Below are 17,208 nucleotides of genomic sequence, written 5' to 3' on the forward strand. Positions count from 1 at the left end.
GGGATTCTCTAGGCAAGAATACTGGAGTGGGTTGCCATTTCCTTCTCCAATGCATGAAAGTGAAAAGTCAAAGTGAAGTTGCTCAGTCGTGTCCGACTCAGCGACCCCATGGACTGCAGCCTACCAGTCTCCTCCGTCCATGGGATTTTCCAGGCAAGAGTACTGGAGTGGGGTGCCATTGCCTTCTCCACTGCTTGGTCCCTACCGGCACTCATTTCAGGATGACACTAAGAAGGCCAGGGGCTCAGCCAGTTCCAGTTATTCATTTAATGAAAACGTGCTTGCCTCACTCTAACCAGATTTGACTTGTCTCAGAGTAAAATCTTTAACATAAAGTTAGATTGTTTTTAAGCTAAAAAATGAAAACAGTAACAACTACCAAAACCTCCTTCTGTCCTGCACCATAATTTTGTCTAGTTGGGTCAATGCGTTAATCTGAAACACAGCACAGAGGCTGGCATAGAATAGGCATTTAATAAATACTTGAATCATTGCATCTTTAGAGCATAATAGACATTAGCTTCTCTGGCACTGAAATATGAGGTAAACTGATTTTTTGTGTGTTTCTTAAAACAGGTAGATATCACATTTGTGTTGTTTACATATTGAAAAGTCACTGACATGTCCTTTTAACCGTTTCAGGGTGGATTCATGCTGTGCTCACTTCTCAGGACTGTATGGCTTTTGGGGGGAACTTTCTGCACAACCTTAACATTGGCATGCAGCTCAGGTTTGTGTTATCAGCACTTGAAGGATCTTTTTGTCCTTTCTTGAATAGGACTTAAAAGTTAAAAATAAATAATTTCAGCAACATATTTGATTGTGATCTCATTAAGATAGGCCCTGAGAAATTATTAGAAACTTTTAAAAAAAACATTGTCTTAAAATTTTGACAGGAGGACACCTTGATGAATCTAAAACAAAAAGAATCACTTATTCAAGTTGAGACTAAATATCTTCCCACATTTCGGAATTTTGTAGAGATGGATAGGCTCTCCTTTGGCTCTTTTTACCGTGAGAGAATTGAACTAAATCAGGTCAGACTCAGGTGTAACATATGGGGCTGGGACAGAACAATTCGAAGTTAGGAAACACCTGTTTTAATTTTGCTGTGGTAAAGGATTACCAACTATTTCCTCTTCTGCATGATAATCTGACTTTTGGGCAAAAACTTCCCCTGGTAGCCTAATAAGAGAAGAATGTTATTAGGCAACATCGCTTATGCTAAAATGATTCCTCATTGATAAACTGCACAAGGACTGGGAGAATTGGAAATCCCTGGTAGGGAGCCATGTCTTTTGACTTTCCTGACTTATAACTTGGCATGCCCATGGAGAACCCTGGAAGCCATGCATCAATGGAGTTATTACAAGAGATGGGGCACGAAGCTTTAAGCCAAAGTCCCACACTTGCCAAGTGAATCTTATTTATACCTGAGCTGTCCCTGGGGAAAGACGGCTCCTGGCTGTATGGACTGCTGCAAGGACTCTTGCAGAAAACTCACCGTATGGTTTCTGCCTTCTCACCTTGACCCCTCCCAAGTTTGGTCCTGAGCTGGAATGCTTAGAAGGACCTAAAGAAAACTCCGCGAGTGGATGTTGGAGTGCTGTCTAACGCAGGGAGCTGGTTTCTAGACACGTTGTATTTATTACAGTGGAACCCTTGTAAAATTCCTTCTGTTAAAACTAGGCTACAGATCCCTAGGGGTGATCTTTTTGAAGCCCCGTGTAAATTCTTCAGTATACTGTCGGATCTGATAAGGGCAGGCCTGAGTCAGATCACGACTCAGTCCTACCCACGTGTGTGGTGTTGAGCAATGTGTAGGACCCCCTTGGTCTTCTGTGTCACTGGCTGCCTTATTTCAGTTAAGTTGGTTGCCTCCATTTAACTTTGGAAATGCTAATGTTGAATTTCTTCAACTTTTATTTATTTAGGTGTTACGAGATGGAAAAAAGACTTAAAACACCAGATCTTTTCAAATTCCCTTTCTTTGAAGCCATATGTTGGTTTGTAGCCAAAAACTTGCTGGAAACCCTAAAAGGTAATAATCTGAGCACTGTGTTGTTTCACGTGATGCCTGATATTTGTAAATTCACTTAAAGTCACTGATAGAGAGGTCCTTTTAAAAATATAATGGCAATTGTCCCTATGTTGTTTTTTAAATGCATGATTTCCCCCTGTTCAGAATCTTTTTAACAAATAAGGAGATCTCTAGTCCATAGTCATAAAAACACATGAACTGCTGCATTGGAACCACACAGGTAATACTGAAAAGTGTTCTTTTCTCCTGGGACTCTAGTCACCTGCACAGATTATCAGTCATGTAAAAGTGCCTGCCTAGCAAAAAACGCAGTTGAAGCCAAGGACTGTTGTTACTTAATGTTTGTCCCCAAGCATTTGCTTTAAAAAAATTCGAGGGAACACTTCTCTTGTCCCGAGAGTCAGGTGGTGCCTGTGCTGTTACTGTTGTGACCATTATGTGGCCAGCATAAGGCACCTGTTAGCGCAAACCGGCTAGTGTCAGGCTGTGATCTGTGGCTGAAGAAAAATGGTTTTGGGTGGTGGGTGGGTGGGGAAATATCCCTTTAAACACGAAAGCTACGTTTTTATGTGGCTTTTCAGATTTTAGTGTTTTAGTATTGGTTTAATGATTTTTGAGCAGTCGAGTTGGAGACTCAGTGTCACTTCTAACTTTTATCTAGTTTTGCTTTACACTTGTGCCCGTGAGAATACAGTTGATCTAGTTTGTGTGTTGTCTTACATTTCTAGTCAGTTTGCAAATAGTGCTACTATTATAATTAACTTCCAGAAGAAGAGATATAAACAGATTAAACAGCAAAGTCTATTCTAAACATTGGGGTTTTCTCATTTAGAAGTTGCACAAGAAGAAAAGGTACAATGAAAAGAAGCAAATCAATGACTCTTTTCCCAGGATAGCATGCACAGAATTAAATGATAGAACTCATGCATGGTTTCTTTCCTTAAAAGGGGTGAGGGGGGCTCACTTTCTTTGGAAGGAGCAAGCAGTAGGAACCCCATCCCACACCTGTAGCGCTGTGTGGAGGCGGGTGTCTTGAGAGAGGTGCTGCTGTGTAAGATGGAGGTAGTAGTGTTTAGTGTAGTTCTGTCTCTTTTTCTTTCTCATCTTGTCAATTGATTGTTTCTTATTTCACTTTTTTCCTTTCTATTAACTTGTTTGACATTTGGTGGTTACTCAAAACCGGAAGTTAATCACTTTGCCACAGAGCCTAACTCCTTTCCCCCTTAACTTCATTCCCACAGAACTGAGAGAAGATGGTTTCCAGCCTCAGACTTACCTAGTCCAGGGAGTGAAAGCGCTGCATACTGCTTTAAAATTATGGATGAAAAAAGAAGTAAGTAGTTGTCTTTGGTGAAATAACTTAATTTTTATATGGCAAGGTCAGGAAAGTGAAAAATGTGAAATTGTTAGTCTCTCAGTCGTGTCCATGACTCTTTGCAACCCCATGGACTGTAGCCCCTCCAGGCTTCTCTATCCATGGAATCCTCCAGGCAAGAATACCGGAGTGGGTAGCCATTCCCTTCTCCAGGGGATCTTCCCAACGCAGGGATTGAACCTGGGTCTCCTGTGCTGCAGGCAAATTCTTTATCATCTGAGCCCTCAGGGAAACTGTTAATTTTTATATGGCAAGGTCAGGAAAACAGAGACCTTATGCTGTTTTGTCAATGAGTGGGAGTGGTAGAAGGAATAGGAATCATGCTTTAACTGAGAAGTACAACCTGTGTTTTATTAGTATATACAGATGTGCTGGTTTTTGTTTATATTTTTGAGAATGAAGTACCTAGGTATTTCTTTAATCTTGAAAAGAAAGTAAATTTGAGGCTATCTGGGATATTGACTAAGAAATTAACATGTAGATATAGAATAATATATAACTTTGTGCTCACATAGTGTGCTAACCACTGTGTTTAGTCTTTATATCCATAAATGCATTTCCTAACTCATTTACTCTTCAGAGCAACTAAATGAGTTTGTGGTGCTGTTGTTGTCCCCATTTTAAATATGGAGAAGTTGAGGTTCAGAGTGTAAGCGCTTGCCCAAGACAACTGGTGGAGCTAAGATGAAGCTCGGTCTGTGTTTGCAAAGCCTATGCTGTTATCCCTCTGCTGGTCTTATGTAAGAACAAAGGAAAAGAGAGGTCCGGGTTCAAGCAGGAGCTTTCCATTTCCCTGAACCGTGGTCTAGTTTGCATTCGAGTCCTACCACCTCTAAGAGGTCATCTCAGATCTTTCCATTTGGAATTCACAGGTCCTTTCCTTATACGTCCATAGCATCTCTTGTGCCAGTGGACTTAAAAGCAATGTCCAAAAATAATGTGTCCATTTCCTATCGTCTACATTTATGAGCTCTTAAAAAACAGGGACTTTCTCATCTTTATTTCCTTCCTGGAACTTTACACACAATAATAAGTGATAAATATTTTATCTGATGAAAATACATTTCCATACTAATTTCTCAACTGTCCACTTGAAATAAAAATCCTGCTCTTAAAAGATACTTTCTGTGTGCTTGTGCTCAGTTGTGCCTGACTGGTTGTGGCCCCATGGATTGTAGCCCGCCAGGCTCCTCTGTCCATGGAATATTCCAGGCAGGAATACTAGACTGGGTTGCCATTTCCTACTCCAGGGGATCTTCCCGACCCAGGGATTAAACCTGCAGCACCTGCATTGACTGGCGGATTCTTTACCACTGAGCCACCTCAAAGATACTGGGAAAGTGCTGGTCTGTCAGTCGAGTCCGACTCTGCAACCCCATGGACTGTAGCCTGCCAGGCTCCTCTGTCCATGGGATTGTCCAGGCAACCGTACTGGAGAAGGTTGCCATTCCCTTCTCTGGGAGATCTTCCCCATCCAGGGATCGAACCTGGTCTCCTGCATTGCCTGAAGATTCTTTACCCTCTGAGGATAATAGATTACCCTCCCAATAATTTTATGCTTCCTTTCATTTTTTTTTTTAATCATTGTTGTATACCCATTAGAGCAGGGACGCTGTGGAAGCATATAGGAAAATAAAATCAGCGTCAGAGACGTCACCATCTAATTGACAAGTAAAGGCAAAAACGGATTACAAAAGTATATCATATATAACAGGATAAAAACAAAGAGTATCTTGCAAAAACTGTGTAATTGCTTTCCTTCTGAAAGCTTTAGCTGAGTTGTTCTCAAGCTTGTGAGTTTATCAAAATTGCCTTTAGAGATTTTTAGAAATAACTTTTTTCCCCTAGAGATTTTAGTATAATAGATCTGTAGTAGGCTGTCAACCTCTAAACTCATGGGTGATCTTGATACACAGTGAGGACAGAGGAGCCTGGCATGCTGCAGTCCATGGGGTTGAAAAGAGTCGGACACGACTGAGCAACTGAACAACAACAAAATTTGTCAATAATAGATACTGTTAATTCATTACATCTAAAGTACACTTTGAGAGGCAGCTTATTAGCCTAGTGGTTCAGGGTGTGGACTCCAGAGTCAGAGGCTTGGATTCAAGTCTTAGCCGTGCTGCTAATAAAGCGCCAACCTGTGCGTCTGTTCCCTCGACTGTACAATCAGAGTCCTAGTAGAATCTCTGTCGAGTGTTGTTGAAATGATTTATGAGTTAATATTTGTAAAGTACTCAACTGTATCTTGCCTGGCACATTTGCTGTTGTTCAGTCGCTCAGTTATTTTTTTGTTGTTGTTATTTAATTTGTTGTTGCTCAGCCTGGCACATAGTTTGCACTTATTGTTACTGTTACTATTGGTTTGTTTTAACAAATTATGCTAAAACCAGGGAGAGGATATAAAGCAGGAGTAGCAATTAGTATGTTAAGGGCATCTAAAAGGTCAAATGTTCTTAGATTTGTTGTTGTTTAGTCACTAAGTTTGTTCAGTGCAACCTTGTGGACTGTAGCCCACCAGGCTCCTCTGTCCATGGATTTCCCAGGCAAGAACACTGGAGTGGGTTGCCATTGCCTTCTCCAGGGGATCTTCCCGACCCAAGGATTGAACCCGCATCTCCTGCGTTGCAGGTGCATTCTTTACCACTGAGCCACCTGGGAAGCCTGTTCTTAGATAAACAGATTAATGTTTGGAATTAGACATAATAAACAATGATAGCAGTTTGCATTTCAGTAGATATAGTAACTCGCCAATTCCTCTTTCCTATTGATGGAATCTTTTTCCTATTTTACTTTTGAAAAGCAAAAAAATAAAAGACTTTATGAATTAGACGTAGCATGAGAAGCTAGGATTATTTTAGTGCCTGTGTTTCCCCTTACAAATCCTTTTGTATTATGAACTAAATTTAAGGCTTAATTAGTTTCTTTACTAATTATAGTAGTATTTAGAATTACAGAAGGCTTTGAGGTGTAGAGTCCATATTGAACAGAATTCACAGTAAGAGAAGTCCATGTTTAACTCAAAGTAAAAGGATTTCATAAGTTAATAAGGATCTCCTTAGAAGATACGAAACCAGCTCCATGAGTTCTGAGACCTGGCTTGTTGGTATTTGACTTTGTTTATAAAACCTAGAGAACCTAAAAATTGATTAGTTTTTACATCTTAAAATGTAAATAACTTTGGTTGTCTTATCTTTGTTAATCCAAATACAGCTTGTATCTGAACATGCCTTTGAAATTCCAGACAATGTTAGACCTGGACATCTTATTAAAGAACTTTCTAAAGTAATTCGAGCAATAGAGGTAAGAGTAGAAACTATCATCTAAATGCTTGGTTCCTATCTACTTTGAGAAGCAGTTGGATCTACCACCACACTACAAATATTGGAAAGCCTCGACATTCTTAGAAGAACTAGAATGAGCTGTATCTTGAAAGGAGTCTCAGGGTTTCAAAGCCCTACAGAGAAATCTGGAATATTGTATTATAATGAAGTAATAAGGATGTAGTTACCAGGTTACTTCAGGTTCTTCAGGTTACTCCAAAAATGAAAAAATACAGACTAAACAAAATTTTCAGATTTCATTCATTTCTGCAATGCAAAGATGAATACATGTTAAGATGTATAAGATGAGTAAGAAGCGGTGAAGTTGGATTGGAAAGAGGGTTGGGGCAAGGAGACCCACTCAACTGAAAATATTATGACAACTGGGTTAGGTATATGCCCTTTAATAAAAGCCCATGAAGTCTGAGATTAGGTATTTTATTAGAAGATATTCTAGGTGTTAGGGGATTTTAATTAAAGTAATTCTTCAGGAAGGTGGTTCTGTTAGTGTCTAGCTTGAACTGAAAGGAAGTTAAAGTGGAGGAATGGATGCTGATAATTTAATGGCTCAGATCAGGGCTGTATTTGGGAAACAAAAAAGAGGTATTAAAATGTTGGGTTTAATATCCTTGGATAGAGTATTTCATATAATTCTCAACATGTTCAGATATAGTAGGAAATTATTTTATGTTTTTGAAGAGCTGCATATAAATGAATTTTTAAAGTCAAAAGTCATGTATTTAATCTTAATATATATAAATGTATAAATATATATAAATAGCAGCAATAAAAACTAGGAATACACTCAATAAGAAAGTATAGGTCTATATGAAAAAACTATAAATCTTTACTAAGAGAAATAAAACTCTAGTTTAATAAATGGGAGTGTCATTTCTAAAATATGTCAATTCCAAATTAGTATTACAAATTGAAAATGGTAAAATATTCTTGGAAGAATAATTGGACAAAAATAGTTACCAAAGTGTTTTTTTTTTTAATTGGAGGGTAGAGAGTACAGAAGGCAGCAAAATGGCTGTAGAAAAATATACAAAGAAAATATAAACAGGAATTTCACTAAAGAAGAGGTGGAAATGGCCAATTCAATAATAATATGAAAAATATTCTCAATATGTGAAAAAGTATTCAACCACATATTACCACATAATTTATGATTTCAAATGATGGTTTATCACATCGGCAAAGATAAAAGTCTATATTTTTGCTCTGCTGATAGGAAGTATAAATTAGTGTATGATTTCTAACTGGCATATACCTTGACTTTAGCATTACTTTAATAAAGTAAATAAGACAATTCCAGTTAAACTTGATATATGACCATACCTGTTTACCACTATCGCCTCTTGGAACCAAAATGGTAGTAAAAGAATGAAAACAATATCTATCCCTAAGTATTAGGTCAATAAATTACGCTCTATCTCTACAGTAGAATATGACACAGCCTTTAAAATGATGTTGAAAATCAAGGATATGTGTTCACAGTATTTTATGTGGGAGAGAGAAGGGGAAAAGATCTCAGCAGAGCTGTTCAAGTTTTATAATTTGGTGTTTTTTGTTTTTATGATGAAAAGAAATGTTTTTTGTTTTCTAAAATATTTTTATAGATGATTAGTCACTTATGTTTGTGGCCTTGTCATAAAATACCCCAAATTTTGTTCTTAAAGGAGGAAAACGGCAAACCAGTTAAATCTCAGGGAATCCCTTCTGTGTGTCCAGTTTCACGGTCCTCAAGTGAAGCAGCTTCCCCACACCATTCCCGACGAAGGATGCGGAAACTTCGAGACCACAACGTCCGAACTCCTTCCAACCTCGACATCCTGGAGCTCCACACGAGGGAGGTGCTCAGAAGATTGGAGATGTGTCCCTGGGAAGAGGCAAGCTTCTGTTCTGTGGTCACATGAGAGACTCAGTCATTTCTGAAAGGCCTTCAGAAGGATGATAGAAAGAGACCAGGCTGGCCATTCTTGTTGTCTCATCTTTGCTTAGCACCCTAGGGGTCAGCAGCACTTCTGCTCGTGATGGGGACATGCTTTGGTGTAGAAGTAGGACGAACAGGTCCCATCAGTTTGCTGACATGTATATCGAGTGTTTAATGAGTGCCAGGTACTCTTCTAGGCTCTGGGGAAGGTACCAGAGTGGGCAACACCCAAGCCCCTGCCTCCATGGAGCTTCCATCCTAGTTCAAGTTGGAAGGATTGAAGTCAGAGACAGGTATTAAAGTCGTATAATTTCAGATAAAAAGGTCATAAAGGAAGAGAGCAGTATAAAGGGGCTGGTGGTTGGCTGCTGCTGCTAAGGTTGTCGGAGAACCTCTCAGGTGGGTGGGTGCATTTGACAGACACTTACATAGCAGAAGTCAGGTGGATACACAGACTTGAGGAGGAGTGTTGAAGGCAGAGGAAAGTGCAGGTGCTGTGGGCCTTTCCCTGGCCCAGTGGCAGCAGCTTGCATCACTGTTAGGCTGGGAGACTATTAAACTCATTACAGTTTGAGAAATGCTGGCCTAACGGAGTAATGAGCTCAGTGTGGGGCCTTTGTAAAACATGCTACTGACCTGTGGTGAGATCCATGTCATCCATGATCGTACATCTTAAGGAGAGGACAGTTTAAAATGAGTAAGATAGCAGTATCTCTGAATTAACATATTTACAGATGTTATATAGAAATTAAAGCTTCCTTAAATATTTTAAATTTTATATAATTATATTTATACTGTTTTAAGCTTTTGTTGTTCTAAACCTCCTTCAGCCCATAGCCATCTGGGAGAAGATTCAGGTTATTATAAGAAGCTCTATATATTATTAAAGAAAAATATTAAAGGAAATATTCTTTATGTTTTAAAAACCAGCTACTGTTGTGCCTTTATGTCACTCGGTGGCCTTTGTTCCTGGTGATAGCAGGGTGGTGACCTGTAAATTGCTGAGAGTACCTGGTGGGAAGACCAGAGATTAGGTCAGAGATGGGGGGACCGGAAAGGACCCAGCAGTAGGGAGAAACAAGGGAAAGAGAATTCAAAATACATGAAGGCAGTACTACTCCAGTTTTTCAGCTTTCTACAAGAGTGACATGTCTGAATTCACATGAGGCAGATTTTATATTCTGCTTTGTAGAACGTATTTTACTGTTACTGGCCTTACAGAAAGATGAACCACATTCATTCTGGTTTTAGGAGCCATTTAGTTTCCATGCTGCAACACTGCAAATGCCCTAGCCTTGGAGGCTGCCCAGCACTCTCAGGATGCAGGGCCGTGGGGATGGGGGCAGGGGGAGGTGGTGGTATACTGTCCTGCTCCTTTACTTGTCAAGCAGGTATATTTGAGGGTGGAGGTTAAGTAAGTTCTGTTTTTATACTTTAAGGACATCTTGAGCTCAAAACTGAATGGAAAATTCAACAAACATCTCCAGCCATCTTCCACAGTACCTGAATGGAGAGCAAAAGATAATGATCTTCGATTACTGCTGACAAATGGAAGGATAATTAAGTACGTGAAGTAGATCAAAGTATCAGAGAGTTTAGTTTTCCATGGATTCCCTCTGTTCATTTTCTTCTGGGTCCAGACCATTGCACACCTGCCTGAAATATGGGGAAAGTGTCTCAATTCTCAGTTTTCTCTGCAAAGTAAGGAGAGTGTAATACTGTTTGGCTGCATAGTTGCACTATTTTCTGACTTGATTATTTTCCCCTCTGTGTACAGGGATGAGAGACAACCCTTCACAGATCAGAGTCTTTATACAGCAGATAGTGAAAATGAAGAGGATAAGAGAAGGACAAAAAAGGCAAAAGTGAAGATGGAAGAGAGTTCAGGAATAGAGGGAGTGGAGAACGAAGAGTCTCAAAAACCACTTAACAGTATGTTTGTTTTAATGGTCATTTTAAGGGACTGTTCATTATTAATATGCTAATAATATGTCAGGTAACTTGCTAATTTTAAAGTGCTTAAATTAATAGTAGGATTAAAATTTCTTGTGTCCCTAATACTCTTTTGAGAAATCTGGAGCATTTCTGAGTCATCTCTCCATCAGGGAAATGCTGAATGTGATCTCCCAATGAGGGGTGGCAGCCGGGGAAGGTGGTATTAGTGACAAGGATGTCATTGGCCAGTGACACCCTCATCTAATGACAGTTTCTACAAGAGTCACATAAAAGCTCATGTATTTTATGGGCTTCTACTCCAAATTATGAAGCAGTTGAAAATGTAGTGCAATTTCCAAGATAATTTTAGCTAACATACATATGGTTTTCAGAATTAGGAGACATATATAACTGGCTGATCTGAAGCTATTAGTAACCCAAGTATTATACAAGAAGGCTCTACTTGGTTATTAATTGGTTACCATCAATGCGATGAATAGTAACACCTCCTCCTCCTTGAGATCTTCTTTGAATGAAGTCTTCATTTTCTCAACATTTTTCAGGGCCTCCATATACCCTTCTATCTTAAAAAGTAGTTAAACATTTTAGAACTTGGTAAGTGAATATTCTAGATAAATGGATTCTATTTAATCCATGCCGAATACCTTAGTTCCTGCTAATTCCAGATAAGTTTGTTATTGTTTTAGTCGGTGACTCTACATTTGTTCTTCACATGCCGGGGGAGAGGCAGCTGATCAATGGACTTTATCCAGCAGTTGCTAGCCGAAAGTGCTGTGGGGAAAGAGAGGCAAGGGTGAAGCCTGGTCTATAAGCTTGTTGAATTCACTGTCTACTTGAATGTGTCTTAGGCTTAGGAGAGTTGTTTTATTTTCTGTTGAGACAAATAAAGCACAACAAGCATCGTAGCTAATTTTAGTGTTGAGGTTTTTTTCTGGGAAGAAATATAGTCAACCCACCCATGCAAGGATTGTAAACCATATTCGATAAATACCACAGAAGTTTTAAGAATACACTTCAATCTGTATCTTGGTTAATTGGGGGAAAAGTCCTTGGGGGAAGAACGAAATGAAGACAATGAAAGCAGTGAGAAAGGACAGAGCCGGGCAGTTGAGTTGGACAGGCTTTGGATGGCACTTTGCTCCAGTTCTGATGGCTCTTTTTCTCTGATCATTTTCCTTCTCAGGGTTTTTAACAAGTGTGAAATCAGAACTCAGGAATCGATCATCTGAATATTCTGATATTTCTGATTCAGAAGACTCTGGACCTGATTGCACTGTACTGGTACGCCTGGGACCCTGTAACTTACAGTATGTGATGGAAAGATGAACACCCGCTTTCCTTTATGTGGGAGGAAAGTGGATGACAGCTTTCCCAAAGCCTGTCTATCTGACCTTTGTGGCACAGAGCCTTCTCTTCAGTGGTAATTACACACACACACACACACACACACACACACCCTGACACGTGACTACTTACATCTGATCAACAAAGCTTCTGTCTGATTTTGGAAAGGGTAGAGGGACACACACACACACACACACACACACACACACACACCCTGTCACGTGACTACTTACATCTGATCAACAAAGCTTCTGTCTGATTTTGGAAAGGGTAGAGGGACACACACACACACACCCTGTCACGTGACTACTTACATCTGATCAACAAAGCTTCTGTCTGATTTTGGAAAGGGTAGAGGGAGATACAGCTCTCATGTTTCTCATATTTCCTCATAGGTTATATTTCATTTTGCCTTAAAGAAAGCCTGTACTGTGGTTTTTTTTTTTTTTAAACTAAGGAATTATGTTACTGCAGTAACTAGAGATTTCCACTTTTTCTTATGAAACACAGAAATAATTCCATGATAATGAAGTTCTCACTTTCCCTTTAGATGGATAAAGTGTTTTTGGTTAGTTTGTACAAGCGTGTTCCAATTTTTTATATAGATTTCCCTCTATTTAATTATCTCAGAAAAATAATTTTACCACTGAAGAGTCTGAAAGTTCAGGTGATGAAAAGAAACAAGAGATAACATCAAACTTTAAGGAAGAATCTAATGTGATGAGGAACTTCCTTCAAAAGAGCCAAAAGCCATCTCGAAGTGAAATTCCAGTTAAAAGGTAGGCATGCTGATGATGATAGTCTTATTACAATGTTATATAAATGATAGGAAAACATTTGTTATTTTTTGTTTGTTTTGTTTGGGGGTTTTTGTTTTGTGTGTTTGTGTATGTGTTTGTTTTGGTTTTAAAATTTACCAAATATTTCCTTAGAGTAAAAAAGTTCTTGTCTTTTCTGCTGATCTGCCCTTCAGGGAATGTCCTACCTCGACGAGCACAGAGGAAGAAGCTATTCAGGGCATGCTGTCTATGGCAGGGTTGCATTATTCCACGTGTTTACAAAGGCAGATACAAAGCACAGACTGCGGTGGTGAAAGACCCTCTCTCCAGGACCCCAGTGGCTGCCACAGCAGTAACCATGAGGTCAGGCAGTTGTATCGCTGTGATAAGCCAGTGGAAAGTGGTAAGAAACATAAATTGTAAGTCTCTGAAAAATAACATAGAACCCTCACCTTAATAGCCCTGTAATCCTAGCTTGAGATTAAAGATTATGAACAAGAAATGTTTATTAAACATCTTTAGTTGGAGATGGTATTAGACATATTGGCAGATATATATATATATATATATATATATATATATATAATGTTGACAAATGTCAGCTGCAAATAGAATAACTCAAAATGTAAATTAATGGATTAAGAGTAGTGTTCACTGACTTGCAAGACAGTATTGTTTCCCTTTTATAAGCTGATCAGAATGGAGGGAATGTTTGTGTCTTAATTGATGTGCTTAGTTTGAACAATCCACTCTTTTTCCTTTTATGGAAGGGAAGGCAAGCTTTCAGCTGTTTCTGCTGGAGGGTATCCTCTCCTATTTGAAAAGGAGACATTGGGAAAAAGAGACTTGCTGGCAATATCAGTGGTGCCACAGAGTGTTTCCTTCTGTCTGCTTTTAGGGAGGAGTTTTGTTTCCCAAAAATCTGAGGAGGATTAGGGGAAAGATGGTACTACATTAAAACTGAAGTCTACTGTAGGAATTATGTTCATTCCCACCTAGCTGTGTCAACTATGTGCCAGGAGCTTGGCATTCATTTCACTTAATTCTTGACATGTTGGGTGTGTGTAACGTAGCTTTAATAGGTAAAGGAAAAAAGATTTAGTGGAGTTAACTTGCCCACACTTACATGGCTACTCAGTTTACTGGAATTTGAATACAAGACTAGATCATGTGGTCTCAAAATCTTTGCTTATTGTATAAGAGGAAACTCAGGTTTAAAGAGGTTATATAACTTGCCTAAAGATGTATTGGTAATGAAAGATCTCAAGTTCAAATCTGGATTTTTCTGTCTTTCCACTTACCATTCTGTCTTCCTATAATCTCTTTGGCCCCTTGAAAGCTTCTCTGGAAATGCTGCCAGATTCAGGCAAACATATGCCTTTATTCTGTATGGGAAAATATACTATTTTTAGAGAAACTGTATTGCACTTGGTTTTACATCTACAACAGATGGCCACAGAATTTGATCTAGATCCTCCAGCATCTGGCCCAAAACCTGCCGTAGAAAGAAAGACAGTCTTTGAGAGAATTGAAATAATTAACATGTTGGATTGCAAGCTGGTGACTGTTTTGTTTTTGAGAGGGAAAGGAGTATGGTGAAAGTATATGAATAAAGAGTTAGCATGCTCATTTTTTTAAAGAAAATGTCAACATAAATTTACTTTCAGTTTTAAGCAGCAGGCTAACTTTGTTCTTTAAGATCCAGTTTGTGAGAAGATTTTTAATTAAAATTTCTCTTTAGGATATCATGTCAAGACTGAAGATCAAGACTTGAGGAGTTCTTCCTGGATTAAACAATTTGATACAACTTCCAGATTTAATCTTCAGGTATATTCAGGGTTTGAAATATTGAAATAGGATTGTCATTAGCTCTGCTTTTGCTTTTGTTTTTAAAACTGCCATCAGTAATCAACCCCCAGATGTAGAAAGCTTAACAATTATCATTAAATGTACATTTGAACAGCTGTCCACTTTTAGGGATTCTGATGTACTAACCAATGAAAGGCTTATGTATAGAATGTTATCTGGAAAAAAGCAACTTATTTAAGAAAGCAGTTAAAAACTCCTGGCTGCCAACACCTTTAGGTTATGTCTGGCTAGAATGAAACATGAAAGGAAAAAAGTACCACAATACCACAAGGATCCTTTTAATCTCTGCTGTTGTTGATTGAGCATTTTTAGATACCACATTTCTTTGAGAATTTGATGACAGTTACAGGAAAATGTTTTCTTTCCAAAAAATGTTCTCCATAAATATGACTTGTGCTTACATTTTTCTCATGGTTTGTACCCCACCCTCACCCCAGACCATTCATTAACTCCAGATTAAGAGTCACTGCTCCAAGAGGAGACATTGATGTCTTAGGATTCTCGTGTATGAATGCTTATACCAAACAAAATGAACCCCCAAAATACCTTTTTGAAAAAAAACGTTGCCAGTAGCACCAAAAAAGGAAGGCTATATGACCTTTTTTGGAGAAGGAAATGGCAACCCACTCCAGTATTCTTGCCTGGAGAATCTCAGGGACAGATGAGCCTGGTGGGCTGCTGTCTGTGGGGTCGCACAGAGTTGGACACGACTGAAGTGACTTAACAGTAGCAGCAGCATGACTTTTTTGCTGCAGACCTTGGAAAATGACAACCAAAGAAAAAATCAAAACTCTTAGGTGGCACAGTGGAGTCTCCAAGCCTCCCCAACCCCATTTGCTCTCTGAATAACAGAAATATAGATGGTTTTAACGTTCTTCATTTGGTTTATCTATATTTTATAAATACTTGTCAATTACTTTTATAATAAGAGAAAGAACCAAGTTATTTTTTAAAGGCAAGTACAAGTTCTTTTAATGGGAGAATATGCTCCAGAGACAAAGGTCAGGTAAGAAATTCCTTAACTATTAAGAATTCACTTATTAATGTATGATTTTATAGTGCCTCACTGGTTATAAAATTTATAACTCAGTAGCATTATAGGATTTAGTATTAAAAGGTAAGCTGTTATTTAAATCTAGCTGTTGCTTTTATAATTGTCTTTGAAAATAAAGAAGTAGAAGACATGATTAGCAAGATCACCTTAGAGAAAATAGAATTTCTGGTTCTTGTAATCTAGAGAGGTATTAGAATAGTGTGTCAGATTGAAAAGCTGTTTCTTCATGCTCAAGCATGTTTGTAAGACTGTTTTAATGCGCAAGTGTATTTGTAAGATTGTTTTAAAGCATGTCTATGTTTAATGCTGTTTTTAAAAACTTGACCATTATAGAATCAGAAGTTCACTTTAATACACACACACAAACACACACTTAAAACTAGTTTCATGAAACATTATATCTACAGTATGCTCTTTTCAAGTTTATCTTTTCCTTTTCTCTTTTTAATTCTGGTTGGGACCCTGTTTCGATTTCAAGACCCACCAATCATCTATCTATCTATCTATAATGTTTTCTTCTCGACTTGAAGATGTCTCAATTTAAGTTACGAGGCATCTTTAAAACCTGAATCCTTCAGAGCTACTAGGTTTTAGAATGAGATGACCATCAGGAGGGGTCATCTATAGCCACTTCATGTTAAAAAAACCCAAGTTCAGTAACTCTATTTCTTCTCTCTCTTAAATTGTTAATACATTACTTCTCGTAAAGAAACCCTAAAAATTCGGCCTTATTTTCTTCTTTCTTAGGATCTCAACAGAGGCCAGAAATGCATCAAAAAGGAAGTTTCATCAGAAATCAGTCACAAAGTACAAAGTAGGAATTCTGTGGACAGCAGTGGCTCAAGCCTTCAGAATGCAAAGTATACGCAGAGTTCAAGCTTGATATCAGGGGCGTGCCAGCTAAGTAACGGCAGTATAAGCCCAGAAAGGCCTGTTGGTGAAACTTCCTTTTCAGTGCCCCTTCACCCCACCAAGAGACCTGCGTCAAATCCACCACCTATCAGCAACCAGGCAACAAAAGGTAACATTACACGTGTGTAGGTTAAGTTAAATAGACATGTCTCTGCACTCACATTGCTCACAGCCTGCTGGGTATGGACACTGCATTGATAGGTGCTCAGATTACTATAGGGACAGAGAAGAAGGTATCTCAGTCAACCCTGAGGAGCAGGAGGGGTTTTCTGGAAGGGGAGGTAGATCCTGGAAAGGCTGTGACGGGTTAGCCGTGCTGAGGCAGGGGAAGGCACAGGATCGACAGCACTGACGGCAGAGGAGACAGAGTGACCCAGGGCAGAGGGGAGGAACAGCACAGGGTGAGGACGGAACAGGTGCGTCGCTGAAGCAGTTTGAGGCAGGATGGTAAGAGCTGGTGCTGAAGAGATAGGCAGGGCTCGGACTGGGGGAGTGTCCTGTACGTCTTAGGAAGGAGGTTGGCCCTCATCTCGTGGGTGAGCTGGAAGGGTTTTAAGCAGTGGACTTCCAGGCGTGTGACTCGACCCATTCAGGACGCCTAAAAGCCTTTGCCTGCCGT

The 17,208-nt window shown here is 39.1% G+C and overlaps 1 protein-coding gene across 1 annotated transcript in view; it reads left to right on the forward strand.

Annotated features, from left to right (window-relative positions):
* The window catches only part of KDM7A (lysine demethylase 7A), a 78,298-nt gene that overhangs the window by 54,362 nt on the left and 6,728 nt on the right, over window positions 1-17,208 (forward strand). Inside the window, exons 8-19 of the mRNA XM_070369186.1 lie at window positions 643-730; window positions 1,935-2,041; window positions 3,283-3,374; window positions 6,630-6,719; window positions 8,422-8,631; window positions 10,115-10,239; window positions 10,453-10,607; window positions 11,815-11,912; window positions 12,606-12,754; window positions 12,949-13,157; window positions 14,496-14,581; window positions 16,425-16,698. Of these exons, the coding sequence (XP_070225287.1) occupies window positions 643-730; window positions 1,935-2,041; window positions 3,283-3,374; window positions 6,630-6,719; window positions 8,422-8,631; window positions 10,115-10,239; window positions 10,453-10,607; window positions 11,815-11,912; window positions 12,606-12,754; window positions 12,949-13,157; window positions 14,496-14,581; window positions 16,425-16,698 (1,683 nt within the window). The remainder of the gene's footprint in view (window positions 1-642; window positions 731-1,934; window positions 2,042-3,282; window positions 3,375-6,629; window positions 6,720-8,421; window positions 8,632-10,114; window positions 10,240-10,452; window positions 10,608-11,814; window positions 11,913-12,605; window positions 12,755-12,948; window positions 13,158-14,495; window positions 14,582-16,424; window positions 16,699-17,208) is intronic.

Source organism: Bos mutus, chromosome 4, assembly GCF_027580195.1.
Source record: "Bos mutus isolate GX-2022 chromosome 4, NWIPB_WYAK_1.1, whole genome shotgun sequence".
Classification (NCBI taxonomy): domain Eukaryota; kingdom Metazoa; phylum Chordata; class Mammalia; order Artiodactyla; family Bovidae; genus Bos; species Bos mutus.